Genomic DNA, 22,244 nt, shown 5'->3' on the forward strand with positions numbered 1-22,244 from the left:
CACCGAAAAATTGGAAATAAAATATCCATTATGATATAAAATTGTTTTTAAAGTATTATTTAATTACAAGCTGAAAAAAAATCCTACATTTTTCTGTTTCATTTTGCATAATGCTCCCATACTTTAACATAATAATCGTCGAGAATTACTTCTTTGTTTACTCACTGATCTTTCATGCGCATTATTCTTTCCACATGTACATTGCGAGCAATTTTTGAAATAGCATCAAACAAGAACCACAACTCGGTACTCTACAACGAAAGACCCGCCTTACATTCCATTATGAGGTACGACAATGTTTACATTCTTAATTTTTTAAAAGTTTTTTTTTCCAGGAAAACAACCGAAGCCCGACTATTTCCGATTTCATTGTAAGGATTACAAAAGCAATGAATGCTACATGGCAGAGAGGCATAAGCTCCGGATCATACCGGTGGGTCATGACTCATAACTTTGCGTGTTATTTCCATCCCACAGCCATGGGCCGTGCAGTCCAACCTTCACTTACACTTTACCGTAGCAGATGGTGTCCTTTTGCAGTTTGGCATCGTAAAAAGCAACCGCCAAAGCACGGCCGAACGCCTGGACCGTTCAGCAGTTTGACCCAGTTACGCCACATTACCGAGGGATCTTAGAGCAACCGCCACACCACATTCTCATCTTTATCGCTCGTTCGGGCGGTGTCAGCAGCGTTGCTTAATCCTACAGCTGGCAGCTTCTGCATACTCGGGACCGTGCGGGACCCATGCGATTGCCACTGTTGCCAAAGTGGACACATTAAAACGCGATGCCGCATGATGAAAACGGGAACCGTATGTTCACCGTTTGGACTCACTGACGGTTAACAAAGGGAGGTGGCGGTGGAGAAGAAGTAAAAAAGCCTCCCGTCTGTATGCCGCCACATCCAGGTCAAATGCACTGCGTCCCTTCCTGGATCGTCGCTTGGCAATAAACGACCCTATCGCCCCAAAAGAGCAACCATAAAGCTAAGGCTTGAATGGGATATAATTCGGTCGACTAAATAAACGGAACGAATTTGCGTTTTTTTTTCTTCGTTTGCTACACACCTCCACGGCTAACTACTTATACATACACACGAAAGCATGAAGAAAACGAGGTATATATCCACTAACGGGAGTACAACGAATGATGTGTACTTTGCAAGTTTCTACCTTGGCGACAAAAAGCTTCGACGAAAGGGTAAATTCGAGAAGCGAATATGTGACCTTTTTCGCCGCTGGGAGACGTACGAGCTGGAAGTCAAATAGCAATGGTAAATGTAAATATGACAGCTTCTTCCATACTTTTGCCACGAAACACACATTGTTATAAATGGAGCAAAAGGAAGAACAGGCCATGGCCTTAATGACAATGCCTTAGAAATGTACGATAGCACTTAGACATTCATGGTTTTGTTTGGTATTTTTGTACACACTTTGAACTACATTCACTTCTTACTAAGATATTCATCTTATTCACTCAAGACTATATTCATCTAAATTTTCGAGCATTCAATTACATTAAAAATCAGGATATGTACAATAATTCTAGATTTTTTGACAACTTCAATTCTCCATCGGCACAACAATCTCAAGAAGTCTAAGGCTTGCCATTTCCGGCTTATTTTGGCTTTATTTACCCGAAGCGGGATAGTCAGCTCAGTGTACGGGAGATTGGTCCGAATGGGATTTTGGATCGGTCCCTGTGGTGTGAAGACTGACGCCGCTATCATCACGCCACCGGGCTACATTCACTTCTATTCTACTAAGTTCTAATAAATTCCACCCAAGTAACATAATCGAAATATACTGTTGTTAAGCGATCGTATGCGCAATAGCTCATTTCACTAACTTCAATCAAAGATTAATCATCCCATTTTTATATAGTTTTGTTCCAAAACAAGTTATTATTTTACATTTAATAATATTATTTGAAAATATCTCCCAACCATATGAAATTCCTGCATTCTCTCATAGGTTTTCGTGTCCTTTTTCCCGGGTGCAACTGATTCCATTTATCAATCAATCAGTCCGTAGAAAATATCAATTACAGCCAGCTGTCCTGCAGCACAACTCACCAAAGTTTTGAACAAAACGAAAGCACTGTTTCGCCATAAATACCATTTTGTACCGTTGCCAATTCTTATCTCCTGTGTGTACGCTTTGCACCTGTGTGTGTGCAGTGTTTCCCAACATTGCTCACGTTCCCGTTGCGACAATGCACTTTGCCCGAGGGCAGTGAACCGACAGGGAACGATATCAGTTAAAAAAAGCGTCTATCGAGTACATACCGCTACAGATTCGTTTCGAGTGGTAGAATATTTTTCTTCTCGACGTTATTTCCTACAACAAAATGCGCCCAGCACGGCACCTGGGTAATCAGCGTCCGCCCGGGAGAAACAGTGTAACGATGCGGTGCAATATTGTACAAAATCGTGCTTCCTTTGCCCCGATATACATGCAGAACTATAAAAAAATAGCCGACACAGAATGGCAAAACGAGTTATGGCTACAAAAAAAGAACCCCCTCCGAAAGGTGAAGCTAAACGGATAAAGCGGAGGGTGTGAACATTCCGGGAAAAAAGGCATATTGATTTTCGTTTCCTTTCTGTGCCAGAAAAACAAGAAACTCTGCACAGTACAACAACAACCGAAAACAGCATCGATTCGTGTGGTTTGACGACACGAGAGTTGCCAAACATGTTTGGTATGTTCTCTGGTCGTTTTGTTTTTCATCAAAAAGTTTCGTTCGGGCAACGGAAAAATTCTGCATGCAGAACGCGAGTAAGCGCGAGGACGGAACCATCCTCGCCGGAGCTGGAAAGTGAGCTAAGCAGTTTTTACGGTCGATTGTGGCGAAAGATACATTTTCCCGCAGCTAAACAATAAAACAAAATGCTGTCCAAACTTGAGACAACTATTGCTTTCTCCACACAAATCAGTCGGCTTATAAACTGTCCGCGTGAAAGGCTCCATGGCGAAAACATTCATTTATGCTGACGAAGCGACTAGCCATTATGTCGGAGGCGTTGGAAGGACCTTTATCGCTCTAGTCTTCCGTTCTGCTTTAGCATCCATTTCTAGGGAAACAAGCACTATGAAGGACCACACATCATCCTAAACGTTAAAACAGGGCTTATTGATGTATTGAACCGTGAGCATCAACGTGCCGTACCGGTTTTCCCAAGGGAACCACCAGGAAAGACGGTTCGACATCGAACATGACGGTGGAAAAGCCTCACGACGAATGTTGATTTCATCATTCTAGCAAGCCGCAACCGTTCCCTTGCGAAAGTTGGCTGCATGTCGAATTGTACGGTTTTGTTCCACGCTGCCATACCCAAGATCACACCCACTGCGTATACCAAGTGAATTTACCACATCGTTGCGTCCACGGTGGTCTCTTGGGCGCACGAAATAAAGGAATAAATCGATCGAGGCACAAGCGACAGAGCAAGAAGCTCACGCTGTGCCTACCCCGCACACCGCACCAAAACGGACGCAGCCAAAAAGATAGCAATCAAGCACCAGGCGGCTCCATCGTGTCTAGAGTCTGGCTGCGGTTCAGGTTCGACCGGTGGGTGGGGTTTGCTCGTATAGTTTTTTTCTTTTACGATCAAACACCGTTACCATGGCAGACCGTGCTATTGGCAGGCCGAATTCAATAAACATGTCCCAATTCCAATTTGCGACAACAACGCGCACACATACACACACACACATACGAACATCCACACAGCCGAGTATGGGGTTTGAACCTTCGAACGAAAAAAAAAGTCGAAACTCGCAAAGGCTCTCGGTAGCGAAGAGCATTTTACCTCAGAGCAGAATTCTTGCATACTGCAGCAGAATATCCACACAAATCTTTCTTCGTGATCGGGATATATGGCATTACGGATACCATCGGCTGGAAAGGGTTCCAAAGCGGACAGCCCAAATAATTAGATTCCTTTTACTGACATTGCATCGCTTAAAGCAAAAACCTGCAGTACGCCAATACTGTCCGGTGTCCTGGTGCCCGTTCAAGACGGTGGGCAACACTGAGTGCAGATCCATAAATGGGACCATTCACGAAATGAACCACCCAAAGCCCCAGAGCCATATGAAATGGTGATGACTCGTAGTAAGCCCTACCAGCACCGTCATGCGACTTGAGCCCTACAGTCATGCGACTTCAATGAACCTTACAAGAACTCACTCAGAGAGTGCGCAAAAAAGCAGCTTGAATGTTTGTGATACACCAATACCCCCAAAACAAGACGATGGCTCAATGAGTGTTTTAAGACTCATGCCTCAAAATAGCACACCGTCACCTTTCTGGACATCGAACGCACACCGAAGCTTAGCGGCAACACACATAAAAGCTCGTTAGGTGAAAGTGCCATTGAATTATACTTCATGCAAATGGAATTCCGCCCCTCCAAAATGGCCTACGCTAACAAACAATCGACCGGACCTGGGACCATGGGCCAGGAAGACGGTTGATTTATTGGATTTACGAGCTACGCACTAAATATAAATTCTCGAACACCCCCCTCGGAGCAGTGAAAGCCCACGTGCGTCTTCGTTGGATGGTGTGCCGTGTGTGTTACCAAACGAAATGAACGAAGCGATACACCGTACCGTTTGACAAGAACAATGAGAGCAGCAAACCAATGTCTGCTGTGCTTATTATAGAAAGCGCAAATTCTGTCCTCCACATTAATGCGAGCATAAAGCAAAAGTATTCACCAAAACTATTACCCAGCGCAAAGGGAGACAACTTTATACAAACTACTATCCATTTGAATGAAATATTCTCTATCGTACGTGTTGTTCGGTCATAATATTCCATAAATCAAATTCACAAATTGCATGCACAACAACGAAATGATTCTGCTGCTCTATCTCCTGAAGCCCGTCGCAAACAAGTTTCTGAACCTTCTTATCAGTCCCGAGACAAAAAAAAAACATTTACTATAACTCATTTCAACCCCAACGACTTACGAACCCTCCTATTCAGCGAATGACCGCCGAAATGTTGAACCGAAATCTTTGACCCTCTCTGCGAGCAAAAGTTTTTCCCTCGCACCAGTTTACCGACCTTGAGCAGCTTGTTTTCCATGCTGTGTTTTGCCTTTGACAAGCATTTTCCCGTCATATCGCTTCATTTTAATCTACCAGCGTTAGGCACGGTGAAATCTACACCGAAAGTACATTCACCGAGCGTAATTGGAACAACAAGCTGGTAGAAACATCGAATACACCCCGAGGTCAACCGAAAACTAGTCGTCTCGTCTGGAGAGTCGTTGATTGTCGGTGGGAAGAAAATCGAAACCCGCAGGCGAATCGTTTGTCATTCGCAATGATCATCAGCACGCTATTGCATGGGTAAGCTACGTGCATAGTACGTTCCATATCGTGGGCTCCCAAGTCCCCAAGAACGGCACCATGTACCTACCCATTACTCTCTTTAGGGCAAAGAACACTGTAATCCCCAGGGTGAGTGAGTGACGTCAAAGAAACTCATCAACTGTGGCGTTCGTGAGGAACATCTTGGGCAGAATGAAACTGTAACCCGAAGATGTCAAACCAACCAAGAACCGGGAACGTTTGTAGGTAATTGTTATTGCCCAGCACAAAAACATCCATGCCCAGAGTCTTTGCGCTATCGTCTCAGTACAGGAACACCAGAAGGTTCATCACCAGAACAGACATTCACGTCTTCATCATCTACATCCCAATGGATGATAATTTGGGTGCTGATGAGCAAGGCGGTCTCGACGATGTCACAATGTTACACGGTACATCCTTTTCCCAGCTGCGTGACCTATTCCCCGCACGTCCCTTCAAGAACATCTTGCGGCAGCATGGACACATCGAACGGTAGCGAAATACGGTGCGAATTATGGGGAAAAAAAGAACTAAAACGAATCAATTGTCAAGGTGTTGTTGCGAAATAAATGAGAAAATGAACGGGCCCCGTGCAGGACCGAGGCGTGTGCCACCCCTTGAAGATATCCTCAGCGCTCAGCACCACCCCATGCACTCGGGGTGCTGCGCAGGCGGCCTTCTTGCCATTGCCATTGTTGTCGTCGTGGCCTCGTTTTCCTCCGGCGACGACCACTGCAACGGATCGCAAAGAAATGGCATAAAGGCGTCCAAACACGAACAGAAGAATCGTTTCATTTCAAACAACGAACCATCATCGTTCCATCCCTTGCTGCAGGCACCCACCACGGAACGGGGAGCATACTTTGGTTCCGAGAATGGAAACGAGGTCACGAGCACCAAGGTCATCCCACACTTGATCCTTCCCAAATTTCTATCCATCTGTTCGGCTACTCGGGTACTCACTTGCCAGTGCATTCCTGAAGGGAGAAAAAATGCCAGCAAAAATGCTGCGCTGTTTCGTTATTTTTAAACAACAGGTGCCATTTTCCCCATGGACATTTCTTTTACAAAAAAGCTTCTCAAGTAGCGAAATTACAACTATGTGCAGTGCAGTACTATGTGGATGTACAGGGTTTTCCATTTAGTAGCAAAGGAATTTTTTAATGATTTGAAAACAAAGAAAACAGATTTTTATGATTATGTCGGTTTTAGAAACGTCTATTCATGATTGAGTATTGAAATTTATTGGACCGTCAGTTCCGTAAAGTTGTGAAACATCTATAAAATTCGGTACTTAACGTGTTCAGCACGTTAATTTTATAGGAGATAGCTTACATGGCTTGTTTAGAATTGATTTGTATGTCTTTTCCCTTGAAAAATATAGACCACTAAACGAATTGGAAGGTCCTCACGAATTGGAAGGTCGAAGGTTTTGGCCGGATGACACAAACAAATAGGGTCAGATTAGAGTTCTTTCTGCTGGAATCTACGAGTTAACGAATCAATGTTCCTCCGTGCATCTACCAGGAAAGTGCTTCCATTCAACAGAAAAACATTCAAACCAGTGATGAAAATGACCGAATGAAAGGCTTTTTGTCTGTCACCTCTGAAGATGACAGCACAAAAATGTACATTTTTGAATCATAAATTTTAAGCTTTTCAAGCGTTGCTGTGGAGTAAAGCAGTTCATTGTAAAAATTGTAATGAATTTCTACAATAGATTGGCCTCGTTCTGGTATGATAATTTTCGAGTAAAAAAAGATAAATAAAAAAATACTCGATAAATACTACGTGGAACACCCTGTATTAACAAAGGAATACAGGAAGTCCCCGAAATACGTTACTACGACGGATCGCTATATTCATGAAAAAAATCGCGTATCTTGAATTTATGCGTCAGTCGAATCCTGGTGCATTTCCATTTAAACTTCAAAGTTACAGAGTCGATTCCCTTCTCTGCACTGAATTTATTCAGCGAATCTGGCGATTTTTAGAAAGAATGCAATGAAATAAGTTAAAACAAATGTTTTATATGAGAAATAACGATATTTTGGATCAATTTTTCACTGTTTTGTTTATATTTTACTCTGAAACCGTATCTCGGGGACTGTCTGTATTCTATTTTTGTGAAGGTATTCCTTAAACGTAATAATACAATATAGTTTAAAAAAATCTTTCTAATCATTATGCAAGAATTTGCATAGAGTAAAAGTTGTTATTTTATACTTTGAATTCAATGAATTTAATCCCGAAATCAATCCAAATTTAATCCTTGCAACTACAAATATAAACACTTGATATACTACCATTGCCATTAATTTGGTTTGAGTGCATCATCACAGTAATTTGATTTACTTTTAGCGGTATGAAGCTTCAAAAAAGTCGACCAGACATTTTATTCTTAATTATCTAATATAATCAAATATCGTTCTCTCTCCACGTTTTAGCGATGGGTCTAGCTTTGGCTTGGAAAATGTCCGAAGCGGTACACATGGCCACAAATGGCACGGGACACTTACCGGTGGCGTACGTCCATCGTCCGTGTAGCCACAGTTACAGCCTTCGTCACAACATATTCGAACGAGCTCGTGTTCACCGCAGGTGCAGGGTTCCTCGTCCTCCTCATCGTACGGACAATCCTCCCGTATCAGTATGATGTAGTCCGCCTCGAAGAATTCATTGCGCGTCTCGTCGAACACCACGCGGTTCTTCCGTACCGGCGGTGGCCGATTCGGTTTCTTCAGCAGCCCCCGCAGGGTCCCGGTCGCCGTTTCACGCATCGTGTCGCCGCCCGCACCAAGCGCTTCCGCCTCACTCCGATACAACGGGATCGCCTCGATCACACACCCACACCCGTCGAAGCCGCGCGATCCGATGCGTGCTTTCGGTGGCGGTGGCGGAGGCGGTATATCACGATCACTCACTTCACCCGCAGTAATACTGGCGATGGCACCACTAACCCCACCGGTGCCACTTATGGGACACTTGTGCCCACCCAACGCTACCACCACACCGCCCGGTGCGGTTTGTTTTATTGCACTTTCCCTACCGTCGTCGACGATTTTGGGCACACACGACACGGGCAACACTACACAACCACCGGCCGAATATCGCACTTCCTCTTCCCCACTAGCACTCACGGCCCGATTGGTCGGCCCACTGCACTGCACTCCGGGTGGCACAACGGCACTAAACCGTGGCGTCGAATAGATTACACCGGTCTTCCTCTCGCCGACAGCCACTCTTGCCGCCTTCGGTGGAGGCGGTGGCGGCGGTGGTACGGCGGGCGGTGGACCCACGGGATGAGTGCCACGCAACACCACCAGCAGATCGTTGGCCGCCTCCTGCTCCTGCTGCTCCTCTAGCTCCTCCTCGAGCTCATCGTAGCAGTACTTAATCCGATACACTTCCGGCTCGTAGTCCTGCAGATGGCGCGTGTCGAACTCGCAGTTCGTGTGCGGATCCGCGGCCAACAGCTTCTCGAGCTGCACAAACTCGTCCTGCTGAGCCTCCTCGTCACCTAGACAGGGGCTGTGATTGTTATTGAGAATGTCCTCACCAACGGCACCGAGCACTATATGGTCCGTCGTATCTTCTTCGTCCTCCTCTTCTTCTTCCTCTTCGTCCTCCTCCTCGTCGTCGTTATCCTCTTCCTCGGTAGATCCACCGACAATCACCGTCTCGACCACCTCGAGCGGGTCACCAATGCGGGCTTTTCCGCCGGGAAAGATTTTACAAATTTCTTCCGACTCCGCACCACTACTTTCCGGTGTGTCGGTATTGCGTCTCAGCTCCTCAACGGCACGTGGCTGCCGCTGGTACCGGATTCCGGGCTCTACAGTATGAGTGGCACGGATGGCGCTGGCTGCGGTTACCTCACCGAGATGCCTCGCCGGCGAAAGTAACGAAGGTAATGAGACAGCCTTCGACAACCCGTTCTCTTCCGCCGGACTATTATTGTTCTTGTCCTGTCGACTGTCCTCGGCGACCCCAAACTCCCCTTCCGGATGCTTCGCTGCTGGCTTTTGACTCACTGTTCTTTGTCTATTCTGGCGCTCGAGATCTAGGCAGGACAGCGAAAGCAACGATGAAGCCGACAGTGATAGCAACGACGAGGACAACGGTGGCAGAATCGGTCGCGTCCAGGACGCTCGCGACGTTCGGTTGAGCGATGGCGTTGGTTGGAAGCGGGCACCGTGTAGGGACCGATTATTGTTATGGTTTTTTCTGCTGCTCAGCAGATAACTCTCCGTATCGTCCACGTCCCGTGTCGCGTCCTGCTGTAAACAATTGAGCGAGGATGTTTTCCTCGATGCCAGCAGCACACTACTGCGGCCACCGCTTTCGGATGCTGCGGATGCTGTGGTAGCTAAAGCTCCGAAACCCTCTGCTGCCGATGACGGTGATGATGATCCCAATGACGATGTCGACACGGACGACAATAATCCTCTCCGGTTGCGCTGTGTTGGTGAGCGCAAGAGCGTCACGTTCGCATCGCTCCCACCGTAACCACACGCGTCATCTTCCGCGGGCTGCGATGGAGAACCTGCTGCAAATGTATTGGTGTTGGCATAGTCCGTCGACGACGGGCGAGCGTCCGGATGGCCTGCGCACACTAGCAGCGAGGGCAAGGATCCTCCGACGGATTGCGAAGCACCGCCGTACTTCGGTGACTCGCCCGCACCGAGGTCCGCTAGGCCGTGGGAAAATGACTCGCGGAAAAACTTTTTCGTGTAGGCAAAGCCGCGGAACCGCTCCTCAAGACGCTTCAGGCGCTGACTCGCCTCAAAACACTCAACGCCACCAGCACTGCTGGAATTTTCGGCCGACTCAGTTGCTTCTCCTTCCTCTTCGCCTTCGCCTGCACTGTCCTGCGCAGGGTGTCCTACCACCGTAGTAGGACACTCGCCACCACTCGGCTCACTCACACTCGCACCAACGGGAACTTCCGCCTGCGTGCGATTCGCTGGCGATCCTTGGGGACGGATTTCACTGTCAATAAAGTTCACCTCGAATCGTTCCGTGCGGGTGTTCTGGTGCGGGTCCCTTCGCTCGACAGGACCTTTCACAACAGGACCTCCCGACCGACACGGATATCCGCCATCGTCAACCGTTGCACCGTCGACGTCATCGTCGATAATAATAATGCCACTGTCCGCACTGGACGGATTGTTGCGGTGCCCCGTCCGCGACTGTGCACCCTCCGTCCGCACCCCCTCCGAACAGTCCGAATCGTCCCCCGCGCGGTCCTGGGTGTTGGTTGCACTGTCCCGAAGCACTCGCGAGTTTTCACTGCAGTGGCAGGAATTGCTGCCTGTTTCACGCCAAGAAAACGGAGCCTGCTGTTGGTGAACGCAGATGTGCGCACTGAGCGTCACCTCCACCAGCAGCGAGGATGATGCGGGATCGGTTTGACACTCCCTCCCTTCCGGATGAAAAGTTCGCTGGTGCCGTTCGACCGTCGGTGGCGAGCAGGTGCCGTAATAATTTTCACTCTCACTATCCGAGGACAACGGTCCTGCCCTCGCGGACACTTGTGTGGACTTTTCCTCACACTCGGTCGTGCTGGTTTGCACCGTACGGGCAACGGTCCCGTTCGGGGTCAGCTGTAGCTGCTGCTGCCCTAGGCCTTTGGACCGCCCTTTCCCTTCGTTCCCGTCCTCACCGTTGGGACCAACAGCCGTCGGAACGCTGCTGGTACTGGCGTACTCTAATCCTCGTAACAGACTACCACGCTCGCCAGTGGAGTCGCTTGCAGGTCGCTGTTGTGCCTCGGTACCGTCCTCGACGTAACATCGTTCATCGATTCTCTCGCGCTCACCAGCGGCCGAAGGTGCAGGAAGCCTCCCGTCCGTTCGATGGCTGGACGCTTCACACGGAATTGCTCGCTCGTCTGCCTTCAAATCACGTCCATCGATGCAACAAACCTCAATGTCACTACCAGCGTGCTGGTGCCGTTCATCGATCGGTGCCGAGGAAAGCTTCACATTACTCAACGCCACTGGCGAACGCTCGGCACCACTACCAACAACACCGTCAGCTTTCGGCCGTCCTTTGACACTCGGTCCACCGTCGCGGGGGTCGTGTTTCACGGTGGTGCCGTGGTGTTGGTGTTTCCTTCGCCGTTCGCCGTTCATCGATTCGGTTCCGGCGCATGCGTTCGGTAGGCAAACATCCGCCCGCCGCCTCCAGTCCGGTTGCCTACCCGTGCGGACGGTACACGCGAGAGTTTCGTCGATTCTCCGCGTGGTTGCTTCACCGTCGGAATTTGCTGACACGGCTGCTGGATGGCAGATGGCAACGGTTGGATTCTCCTCACGCTCCCCGCGATGATGATGATGATGCCGCCGCTGATGATGGCGATGACTCTCACGCTCGGCATGTAATGGAGAGGAGCATGCGCGCTGAACCATTTCCGTTTCCACCGCCGTTTCGGCCACGTCCGTCTGCTCCCGTATCCGTTGGGGGCTCCATCTTCCACCAGCTTCGCTGTCAACGTGACTACGCTCAGCGGCACAGTTCCTGCCGTTGACATCGGGCCAACCGCCGTTTCCCTGTCCATCGCCCACCGGACGGAAAACATTGTCATCTGTTTGCCTAGTCTCTGTTGATATTTCATTACGAAGGTGGGTGGAGGGTGGAGGGTGCCTGCCATCGAGGGTAGGATCACTTTCATCGACAGACACCCTGTTCCGCACGCAGAGGCCCGTGGTATCGATATCGAGTACCTCTCCATCAACCTGCACCGCTTCGCCCTCCTCTTCCGATGCCTCACTATCGGGCAGATCTCGCTCACCATGAGGATCCTTCACCGTATCGGAATCGTTATCGCTGTCGTCATTCGGCAATGGATCATCATCCAGAAGGAAAGTCACCTTTTTCACACGACCAGCACCAGCCACGGGCAAAGCCATTTCCGCCTTCATTCGCTCTTCTTGACCATCTGTCTCGTCTTGTTCCTCCTGATCGCTGCTAAAATCGATCAAATCGATCAACTCGTTGTCACTGTTGATGTCCTTCTGGCTATGCTCCTCACCATTACGTACCACACTAAACACCGATTTGCTTTGCTCTTGATTACTAACTTCCGCGAATTTTGTGTCCTCGTTTGTCCCATTGTTTGCACCATCAACGCCGCGCCTGACAAATGTTTCTTCGGGCTTATCCATTACCAGATCATCAGATTGCAACGTGGTACAGGGTGTCTCGAAAATATCTTTATGCCACCGCTCTAGCGTAGTGCCCGTCCTGATTACTTCCGGCGACTTTCGCAGACTGCGCTTTACGGCCACCCCCACGATGACCGGCGGCTGCTTCAGTTTCGATAGTTTTGGATGGATGAAATCTGCGGTGCTACCCACCGTACGCACCGCACCCGGCGTCATCCTGGCACTGGCGTCGTCCGACTCGCAAATGCTGGCAACGGTTGGTAACGCGATCGGCGACAGCATCGGTCCGAGACCAGCGTGGGCCGGACTTCCGAATGGGTCCTGCGCTATCTTCCGGTGCGGTACCGCATAATCCGGCTCCTCGCTGATAGTGGGACGAACGGCACCGGGTGACGTTTGCAGCAAAAGACTTTTGATCGTTTCCATCCTGTCCGTTACATCCCTTCTGGCCCAACCGAACCATGCAGCGGGGGAGGGTTTATTCTTTGGTTCTGAATCGCACCACCAACTACGCAGCTGAAATGATAAGGCGAGAAAAAGGAAAAGATGTAATGCAGAAAGGAATATAAACATTACGCGCTGAATGCTGCTGTAATCTCTTTCGATGCCGCCGTTTATTATTATTTGTACCAACGTACAGTACCATTTAAGTACTACCCGTTAGAGTTTAGGAAACTAATGGCTCCACATTTTCCTTCTTCCGTTGCGAAGAAAAGAAAATGCCCTTTCCTTTATCGCGCTACTGAATCAGAAATTATTTCCACTCCGGGCAAAAAGTTGCAGAGCTACAGGAAAAACGATTGTAAAACTTTTGGATTCCATTGTCTGAAGCGGTCGGACAACTTTCGCAATACGCAATACACCAGTGCACGGTAAAGAATGTTCAAAAAGCTGTGTTAGTTCACTCAAACAGATTTGAACAATGAGATAATGAGTAAGTATGTGAAACTAAGCTTGTAATTCGTTAAGTAGAATGTTCCTTACTGACATTTTATACGAAAGTGCATCATTTGTCTTGTAATTTAACACAAAAATATTAAATCTTATTAGTAGTTATGATTTTATGTATGACGCTTACAACGCTATAAAAAACTCACTCAGAATGGCGAAGAACATAAACGACAGGTGCAAAATATTAATCATTCATTTCACCAAGCCAACTATTCTTCTGAGCGAAGAACCCATTTGCAATCGGTCAAAAAGCTCACAAACTTGTCCTTTACTCAAAGTCTTGGTTCAATAGCACGATTATTGAACTGCACGCCGCGGAGACAAAAGTGAACGTCCTGATCTTGACCTAGCTGCTGCACCGCTGCAAGGTGTGGTTGGATCGCATTTTTCGCACCGTGTCTGAGTCGCATTGCAGCACAGCGAAGAAACATTTAGATTCTTTATTTCACCAACTCAAAACCCTCAAAAAACAACCTTTTTCGGTGCTTTTCTTTAACCATGAACTCGACAGTTGGACATAATTTAACCTACTAATCTCGATGCCCTGCAGCTGCTGGTAGCACAAAGGACAGCGAATATGGCAGCGTTGGATTTTGAGGTACAAAACCGTGCACGTACCGTATGTGAGCTCCACCCCGAAAGGGAATCAGCACATCAGCACGACCGAAAAAACGAAACGAAAAAAAAAAAACAAGGACAAAATTCATCCAGTCAAAAGCGACAAAGACCCGTTCTTGAGCTGGAGCAAGCCACACCGGGACACTGGCTTCGTTCGATCTAATGAAATTTTACACCTTTCTCCAGTCCTTCGCGCTGTATGACCTTCGCATCTTGCGCGCTCAGCATCCAGGATTCTGATACGGCCAGCGGGACCAATGACCGTAAGCTCGTTCTTGGCATCATCAGTTTCAGCGCCATCCTTACAGCGTACAGCGGGGATGGGGTCAATCCTCCGACCGCCATCATTCGCGTCCGCCACGGTGGGCCGCACTGCTCCGTGTGCCAGAAAACAATGCACAATCGACAAATCCTTGACCCAGGACGGCATAGCCCGTGTCACCCAGTGTGCGCCCGAGTAGGACAGCGCAAATGGGAGCAAAAGTTCGTCAAACTGCACCAAAAGAGCAATGGAGGGCATTTATGTTTTTATCTCGTTTTACCACCGCTTTACGGTGCTGTTCGTTGGGAGGTTACAGATAAAAAAAAACACCCCTCCCGATATAAGTGTGAGTGTGATTTTGATTTTGCTTGTGAACTTTCGACTCTTATTAAATTAGGTTCCTCCAATAAAAGCATTCTGAAGCACCTCGCGGGTGATGTGTGATGGTAAGAGGACGGTATTACAGTTAAGGATGAACAAAGCAAAGTTTAACAAAGACAACTACAGCTAAAATAAACATCAATCACAATCAACGGGCAAAGGTGATAAAGTGATAAGTGACGTTTGGCATTTCATTTGAACTTGAAGGACAAACCCCATTTGAGAACGTATGTTTAATTAAAGAATCTTTAGGATATTTCGAAATTTAAAACAACACTAATGATTTAATTCAATTTGAAGTAAATTTATTGTTTCAACTTAATGAATGCTCATATTAAAATTAGAATTGTTAAAACAATTATTGTAGTGCTTACAGATTAAAACAATTACTTAAACTTTACACAAAAAATGTAAAACATTATTAAATTATTATTAAACAATTATTAAATTATTATTATACATTTAGATCAACATAAAAAACGATGTCCGTAAGAAAGAACATTAGAAAGAAATTGATTAACTCACATCTGTCTTCAAAAAGTTCAAAGAACAGTTTTCAGAGCAGATCAGCCAAGAATACAAAGCTTGAAAGGCACACTGGCTGTCAGACAGGATTCTTTATAATTTATATTTGACGTTAAGACGTTTACATGCAAGGAAAACAGCACCACAGATCGCCCTGCAAAAAAGCTGCACGTCTGCATCGTGTTTGTTACTTGTTACCTATCATGCTTGCCTGACTAATGGAATCAAAACAGGCCTCAGAACGTAGCCCACTTTCTGCACTGCCCGTCGACCTTGATATTGAGAATGAGTTTGCCACGAACTTTGGCAATCTAGCGCCGTTCGAACGCGGTTACCTTCAAAGTTATCCGTACCAACCGCTACCACCAGCAGCGACTACCTTTAAACTTTGTTTCATAGCCTATCAAAACGCTATCTCAAACCATTAAACGCTCAAGCTCTTCACGATGCTTAATTTGTCCGACACACCTGCCCCTCGGGGGGGGCTGTGTTTCACCCGCGATAATGATAATCTTCCAGTCAAGAGGTTAATTTTCGCATCACCAATACACCGGCACACCGGCAGACCGTGGCAGTATCAGAAAAAGGGCGAGAACCCCAGTTAAATCCCTGCATACAAATAGACCAACACCGAAGGACGTAACCTGCCGGTCGCCATCTTATCGCCTGTAGGCCCCGAGAGCCCGCCGAAAACGTCCTCAACGCGCCCACAACGCTAAAGCCAGACAAATGGAACGCTTCCGAATCGTAGTATCCGGTTGGTTGGAATGTCCTCGTTTAATTAAAAATTTAAATTGCACCTCCACACACCTGCGCTGCGTCTATTCAAATTAACTTTTCAACTATCAACAGTTCAACGCTGCCGCCGGAAAACTGTATTGCGCGGAAAATCCGGCATGGAAATTCGTACCCAACTAACAGACAGTAAGTAAAGCACTTGACGGCGCAGAGCAGCTGTATGCTGTATGAGCCGGTATAATCCTAGGCATGATTCACATTTCCAGCTCCAATTGTCAGTCAGGTACTGAGCGCCAGTAAGGAATGGTAGATATTGCGACGCGTTCATCGTTCTACTGCTCGGGAAAACAGAACCGAATAAAATTCTACTTTAAAAGCCGAATTATAAATTTGTTAGAAATTTCAATGGTAAAGAATTGTAATTGAACTGCCGAAGTTCTTCCAATATCTCAACCTTCCAAAGGAATTATATATTCTAAAAGTCTAAAATCCCAATATTTTGTTCAATTCATCTGCATACATCCAGCACAGGTTCAGCTCTAGAAGATAGATGACAAATTCGTACTATTACCCTTATCAATCAAGTCACGTATAATTCGATCATTCTCGTCTAACTCCTCAAGGCTAGGGGGAGTGTAATTCAATCATACGTTACTTGGGCGCTTTCATTACCACTAAATGCTACCACACACGTGCATGGTCAGTGACACGCTTGGGGCGGCAAAACTCAAGGTTGTGGAAGTTCGTAATCCTCCAACTATTTCGTCACGACCTGCGCTATGTTTGCGCTCCCAAAAGAAACTTTGCAAAATAAGGATAACCCTGGTGTCGTTTGTGCGCAAATTTTCTACCCGCCCGGGTTTGAGGTTCGGTGCAGAGATTCTACCGTTTCACCATGCCGATGCAATGATTCTGCCCCCGAAATTAATTTGCATAAAGTTTTACACCCATCCCGCCCGTCGGGATGCCGTCTGCCACTGCTACCGGTGTGGTTTGTAATTGCTGGTTACTTTCATGGCTTTTGTGGGCCGGGCGGCGAGAACGTTGCCGCAAAGGATGCTGGAAATTCGCCTCCTTCTTAAGCGAACTCGTGTTTTACTTTGTTTTTTAATATTCTGAAACATGTCGTACCAATGTTTTATTCATAAACTTCATTTCAAACATCTGTCTGACGACGGTACCGGCACATCATGATATCCGCAAGTCGCAGGAGAATAAAAATTACAATTTTAATATTTTTAACTCCAACCTTGGCATACCAATTACACGTAAATCTTTCGACGGAAAGCGCAAACCATGGTCCTGATCTTTTGGTAATGTTTCGAAGGCAGAAATTCGCAAAAACATAACTGCGAAAACAATTCACTTCCACGAAACGTCGATGTGGTTTGGCGCAAAAATATATGCTTCAAACAAAACCAAAAACTGCCTAAAATGGCGGACAGAAAAGTTTAACAAACAGTCATTATGAAAAATAAACATCCAACAAAACTTTCGCACACGGCCCTTCGTTTGACTGTTTGTAGCTTCTTTCAGCTTCATTGCCTTTTGGGTTTAATTTTTGTTACTTAAAACAGCATTCATTCACCTCAGGATCAATAAAATGAAAAATAAAATCAGACAGCACAGCGAAAAGTTTGCCAGTTGCACACAGCAGGCAGATACCGAACCTTCCAGCAAGCCACCATTCCCGGTGCTCTTCATCCAACGCCGTTCACGCGGGCGCTATGTTTGCTGAACATATGGATCATTACCGGCAAAGCATAGATCATCGCTGATGATAAACCGCTTACATAAAAATCTCCCGCACAATCCAATAATAACAAATAAATAACAGCCGCAGCTCTTCCCGGTGGGGATTCTGGGACCGAACAACCCGCTGCCGGATCATACACACGCCGTCGGTTCATTTCGTTGGTTTCCATGGGCAGGTTGAATGTTTTAAATTCAGCGCCACGTTTCCCATCCGTTCGTGATGTTTTCCATCTTGCTTCAACAGTTGGTTGGTTGGTTGGTGCACCATGGTCGGTCTTATCTTCGTCTGCCGGGGTGCCTGAGAAACGCCATTGAATGTGCATTACTTTTTATACGTGCATTGTCTTTTTTTCTCTCTTTTGTTGTTCTCACTTGTTTACATCTGTTACTAGAGCTTTTCCTGCAAGTAACCGAACATGCATGCAGGTGCTATCATTTGGGCTGCAGTGTGTACGGGAAAATGATATTAGTAAATGAAGTAATTTTAAAACGAAATTCAATGTAAATAAATTCATAAATTTGGCAAAATAATTCAAACGTTAGATATTGTTTTTTAACTAACAGCAAGATTTTTCAAACCCCTGCTGCTTTTAATACACCTGAGTATCTCAACGATCGAGACAAAGAGGAAAATATTGAAAAATGTCCCCCTGTTCCGCCATGCGTGTGACAACCTTATATTTCCAACATACAATGTTCTTCATTTTGCTACTATTATCACAAAACCAGGGTACATAATTTTCCATAAATGTTAAATTAACTAATGCATCGTTGCGTCACATTGTTACACTGGAACTGGCATGAAGCAGACACCTTTACGCCAGCTTAACGGTTCGCTTATCACAACCTGCATGTGTGTTGTGTGTTGGGTGCCAGCGTACTTCCGACCGGCCACGTTCTGCTAGACTGCACATTCCCACGCTGCCAACTGAGACTGAGGCTGCGGTATTGCGGTAGCTTCAAGCAGCGATTCTTCAACTTGAGGTGAAGCTTTTCATTTGACAGAAAAGTTTGTACGATCTTCATTTTCTACTTATAAATATGTTTTATCTTCATTTATTTTACACCAATTTTCAGTCAAACATGAAACGATCCAATTGAACATTATAAGTTTGAGATAAACGTGCTTTTGCTTTCATAATTCCCAATCCATGCCAGTACGAACCGAACGATGTTGAGTAAAATAGCTAACACAATAGATCGAATCCAACTCGATCGCCGATTAACTTATTTGGTAGTACGATTGATCATTAAAGGTAAGCTTTCCCTCGCATCATTGCCTTTCTTTCTCTGTTGCCTAACTTTTGCTTACAGCTATATATTTCTTTAACGGTTTAAACCCAACCGTAATTGAAGGCTTTCCATCGTAGAATATGTTTCACGTATTTTCGCAACCTTTAAACGCATCCCACTGGTCCTCTTCTTCTGCAATCGATCGCGCACCAAACAGATCCAAAGTTTCACGACTGCCAGCAGATAAACCCTACATTTTTATGTTTGCCTTACCGGAAAAGCGCTCCAGTACGAAGATTTCACTTCATCGCTGATGAAGTGGTGGTGTGTAGCGGTGATCGTCTGTGATAATGATCAGCCCTTTAACAAACCACAAACCGAACGGTAGCTGTGCTTACACAACCGAAGACTTTTCCTCTTCCTTCACTCATCAATCAGCGCTGTTGCAAACATCCGTGCCCGCTTGGGTGTGAGGAAAATCAAATCAAAAAGGCACACTTTCCACGCGCGACCTTTCCATTGTACGCGGGCGGCGGCGCAACGAACGAGCAATGCGCAACGAGTGTAAAATGATTCGTTATGATTATGATGAGGAAAATTGTGTTTTCGTCCTCGGTGGAAAAGATCGGACACTGCGGTGCGGTTGCTGCAGGGCGCGAAGGCTCATCATAATTTTCTCACCTCATACACCGCGCAGTACGCTAGTTGTGTATGCTTTAAGAAATCATGGCTGCAAACAAGTCCATTACATCATCGAATCTGGCAGCAGCATCTGATTACAAGCGGTATTGTGCTTTAACAATCAGTTTATACGTAGCACAACTCATCATGGAGTCGCTTTTTCCTACGCATGCACCACATCCACAAACGAAGGGAGGACAAATTTTCACCTACGATAAAGTTTATCACCGTTAGTTAAAATACAATTTTTAATTAAGTTGAAACGAGTATCTAAAATTATTTTTTCAGACACTTCCACACTTCATTAAATTATTATTAACAACGTAGAGTCAGTGCTTTCAAAATGCGTTGAGATGAAAGGGAGGAATAAGGGCAAAATTCGCATCTTTCTTTTATTCGGATGTTTTAATCAATTTAACCTCTTTCTTCACAACCTCCTATCACGGCCGTGGTTGTTTCTCGTATTCATATCTATTTTCCTTACCCTATGCTGTTTATTAACACGATATTTTAAGTTCATACTTCACAGCAAATGCGTAAGAACCGTGCACTAACTACGGGGGAACTGCATTACTTTGATAATTGAAGGACTTAGACAAAATTGTACCAATCAAAATTATTCTTCGGGAGTTTCTTACTAACTGAGCTCATTATAGCGATGTATGGGTTTCGGCACTGGTTTTCACACAACAGATCTGGTCCAAAATCCCAATCGGTTCACACCCAAATACGCAGGAATGACTATCCCTATGATCCCTATGACTACGGGTAAATAAAGTCAAAAGAGCGCCAGATATGGCAAGCCTACTCCCTTGTGGTTTTTGTGCCGATGAAGAAGAAGAGCTCATTATAATACAGAAACGCTTATTTTTCAAATTTGTATATCGGTACTTACAATTACTCAAAAACCCACGAACCAAGTGGTTTGCAATTTCCATCAGATATCTTCTACCAAACCTTCTGTTACTTGACCAAAGTTTTCAATCATAAGTAGATTTTTTTGCCATTACAATAACACAAGTTTATCCAAAGTTCTTTTATAAAAGTTTAATTGTTTTGAGTATAGTTTTCCATTTTCATCTCATGAAGTATTAAGTTAAAATATCGATATCGAATATCGAAGTAATTTGAAAATATCGATGCTTTTAGATGAAGCTTTAGCACTTTAAATAATCAAAACTTTTCTATTTTTCAAGCCTTACGCATGGTCTGAGAACTTTTACATTTTAAGAGCGTTGTGTTTGAGTTTGAAGTATAACTACATTGCGCATACATTGCTTATATTTCACCATTGATAAGCAACAGCCAAATTGCCCCAGAATGGTTTTCGGCCACACATTAGCGTTACGAAACGGACCGCGTGTTGCGTTGCGTGCCCGTTGGCGTCGAAAACCGGTACCTGCACTCGCTTCAAATAGCTTTATCAAGTACCAGGTTTAACGCAAACAGACACATCAAGGGCGAAATGTTTCGAATGGGAAAAAGCGCAATAATCCACGGGTATGTGCGGAGGTTTTATGGCCGCCCGAAAGTCTATATGTGCGGATACCTACTCAAATTCAGATCAATCATTTTTTCACTCAAACGAAGCAGGAAAAAAGCACCACCAAGCGGTAGTTTTTCCAGCACAAACTTTTTCGAGAACAAGTGCCATCCACACAATAGCTCTAGAAAACCCGAGTTCCAGTTACGCAGCGGGAAGCCAAGGGAAAGCTGTGGAAGAAACTTTGTTCAAAAGTAACACTCATCTACGAATTCACACTCTCGCGCATTTCGTGGGGCCGTAACGCGGTGTATCCCTGATTTGGGCCACACAGTTGACCCCACGGTATGATACCGCTGGGCCCGCCAGAATTAAACCCAATTCCGAGGAAAGCAGCACTTTCTTGGGTGTATAATCACACAGAAGCTGACGAACGAAGATCTCGGTAAGATGGATGTAGATTAGGCGAAAAAAGGTACCACGAGATGCTCGATAGCTATTGTCAGGTGAAATGTAGGTGAACCAACGCCTCGCCTCCGTAGGAAAATGCATGCTGCGCGCCTAACCATTTCCCTCGCCTTCACTCGTGCAGCGACCGTTGGCTCACCCTCGTGACATCTCATTTTTCACGCCAATTTTCCATCACCGGGCAGAAGGGTATCTTCGCAGTGGTTAGTAGCGAATGGAGTCAAAAAAAATGATCATTTATAGTCGTGAACCACCGTGAAGAGGAACAAAACAACATTATGTAATTAATGTGTGAGAAAATCCATAAATCATGGAGAAATTTTATGCTCGGCCTAGTCAGCAACCAACTCCCCCGCAACCAATTGTGGCCCACTGGGTTTTCCAACACCACTGTCCCATTCCAGCACGGTGGATGCGGTACCAGTGGTCGTCGTGTCATTTTTTTTTTGTTTTTCATGCATTCCTCGCTCGCATTTTTCTTCAATCCGTCTTTAAAACATTCATCAGCGCTAAGAGATCACTTTTTGCCAGCGCCCTCCCGTTTTGCTTCCCACATACCGTCGGTTAGCATGAGGAAGAAATTGAAGCAGGGAAAATGATATTAATTG

At 45.9% G+C, this 22,244-nt stretch overlaps 1 protein-coding gene across 1 annotated transcript in view; it reads right to left on the reverse strand.

The window, feature by feature from the left end:
• Window positions 1–12,967, reverse strand: part of LOC128309370 (uncharacterized) — a 42,948-nt gene extending 29,981 nt beyond the window's left edge. Inside the window, exon 1 of the mRNA XM_053045739.1 lies at window positions 7,892–12,967. Within this exon, the coding sequence (XP_052901699.1) occupies window positions 7,892–12,967 (5,076 nt within the window). The remainder of the gene's footprint in view (window positions 1–7,891) is intronic.
• Window positions 12,968–22,244: the final 9,277 nt, after the last annotated feature.

The sequence above is a fragment of the Anopheles moucheti genome, chromosome 2 (genome assembly GCF_943734755.1).
Source record: "Anopheles moucheti chromosome 2, idAnoMoucSN_F20_07, whole genome shotgun sequence".
NCBI classification, from domain to species: Eukaryota; Metazoa; Arthropoda; class Insecta; order Diptera; family Culicidae; genus Anopheles; species Anopheles moucheti.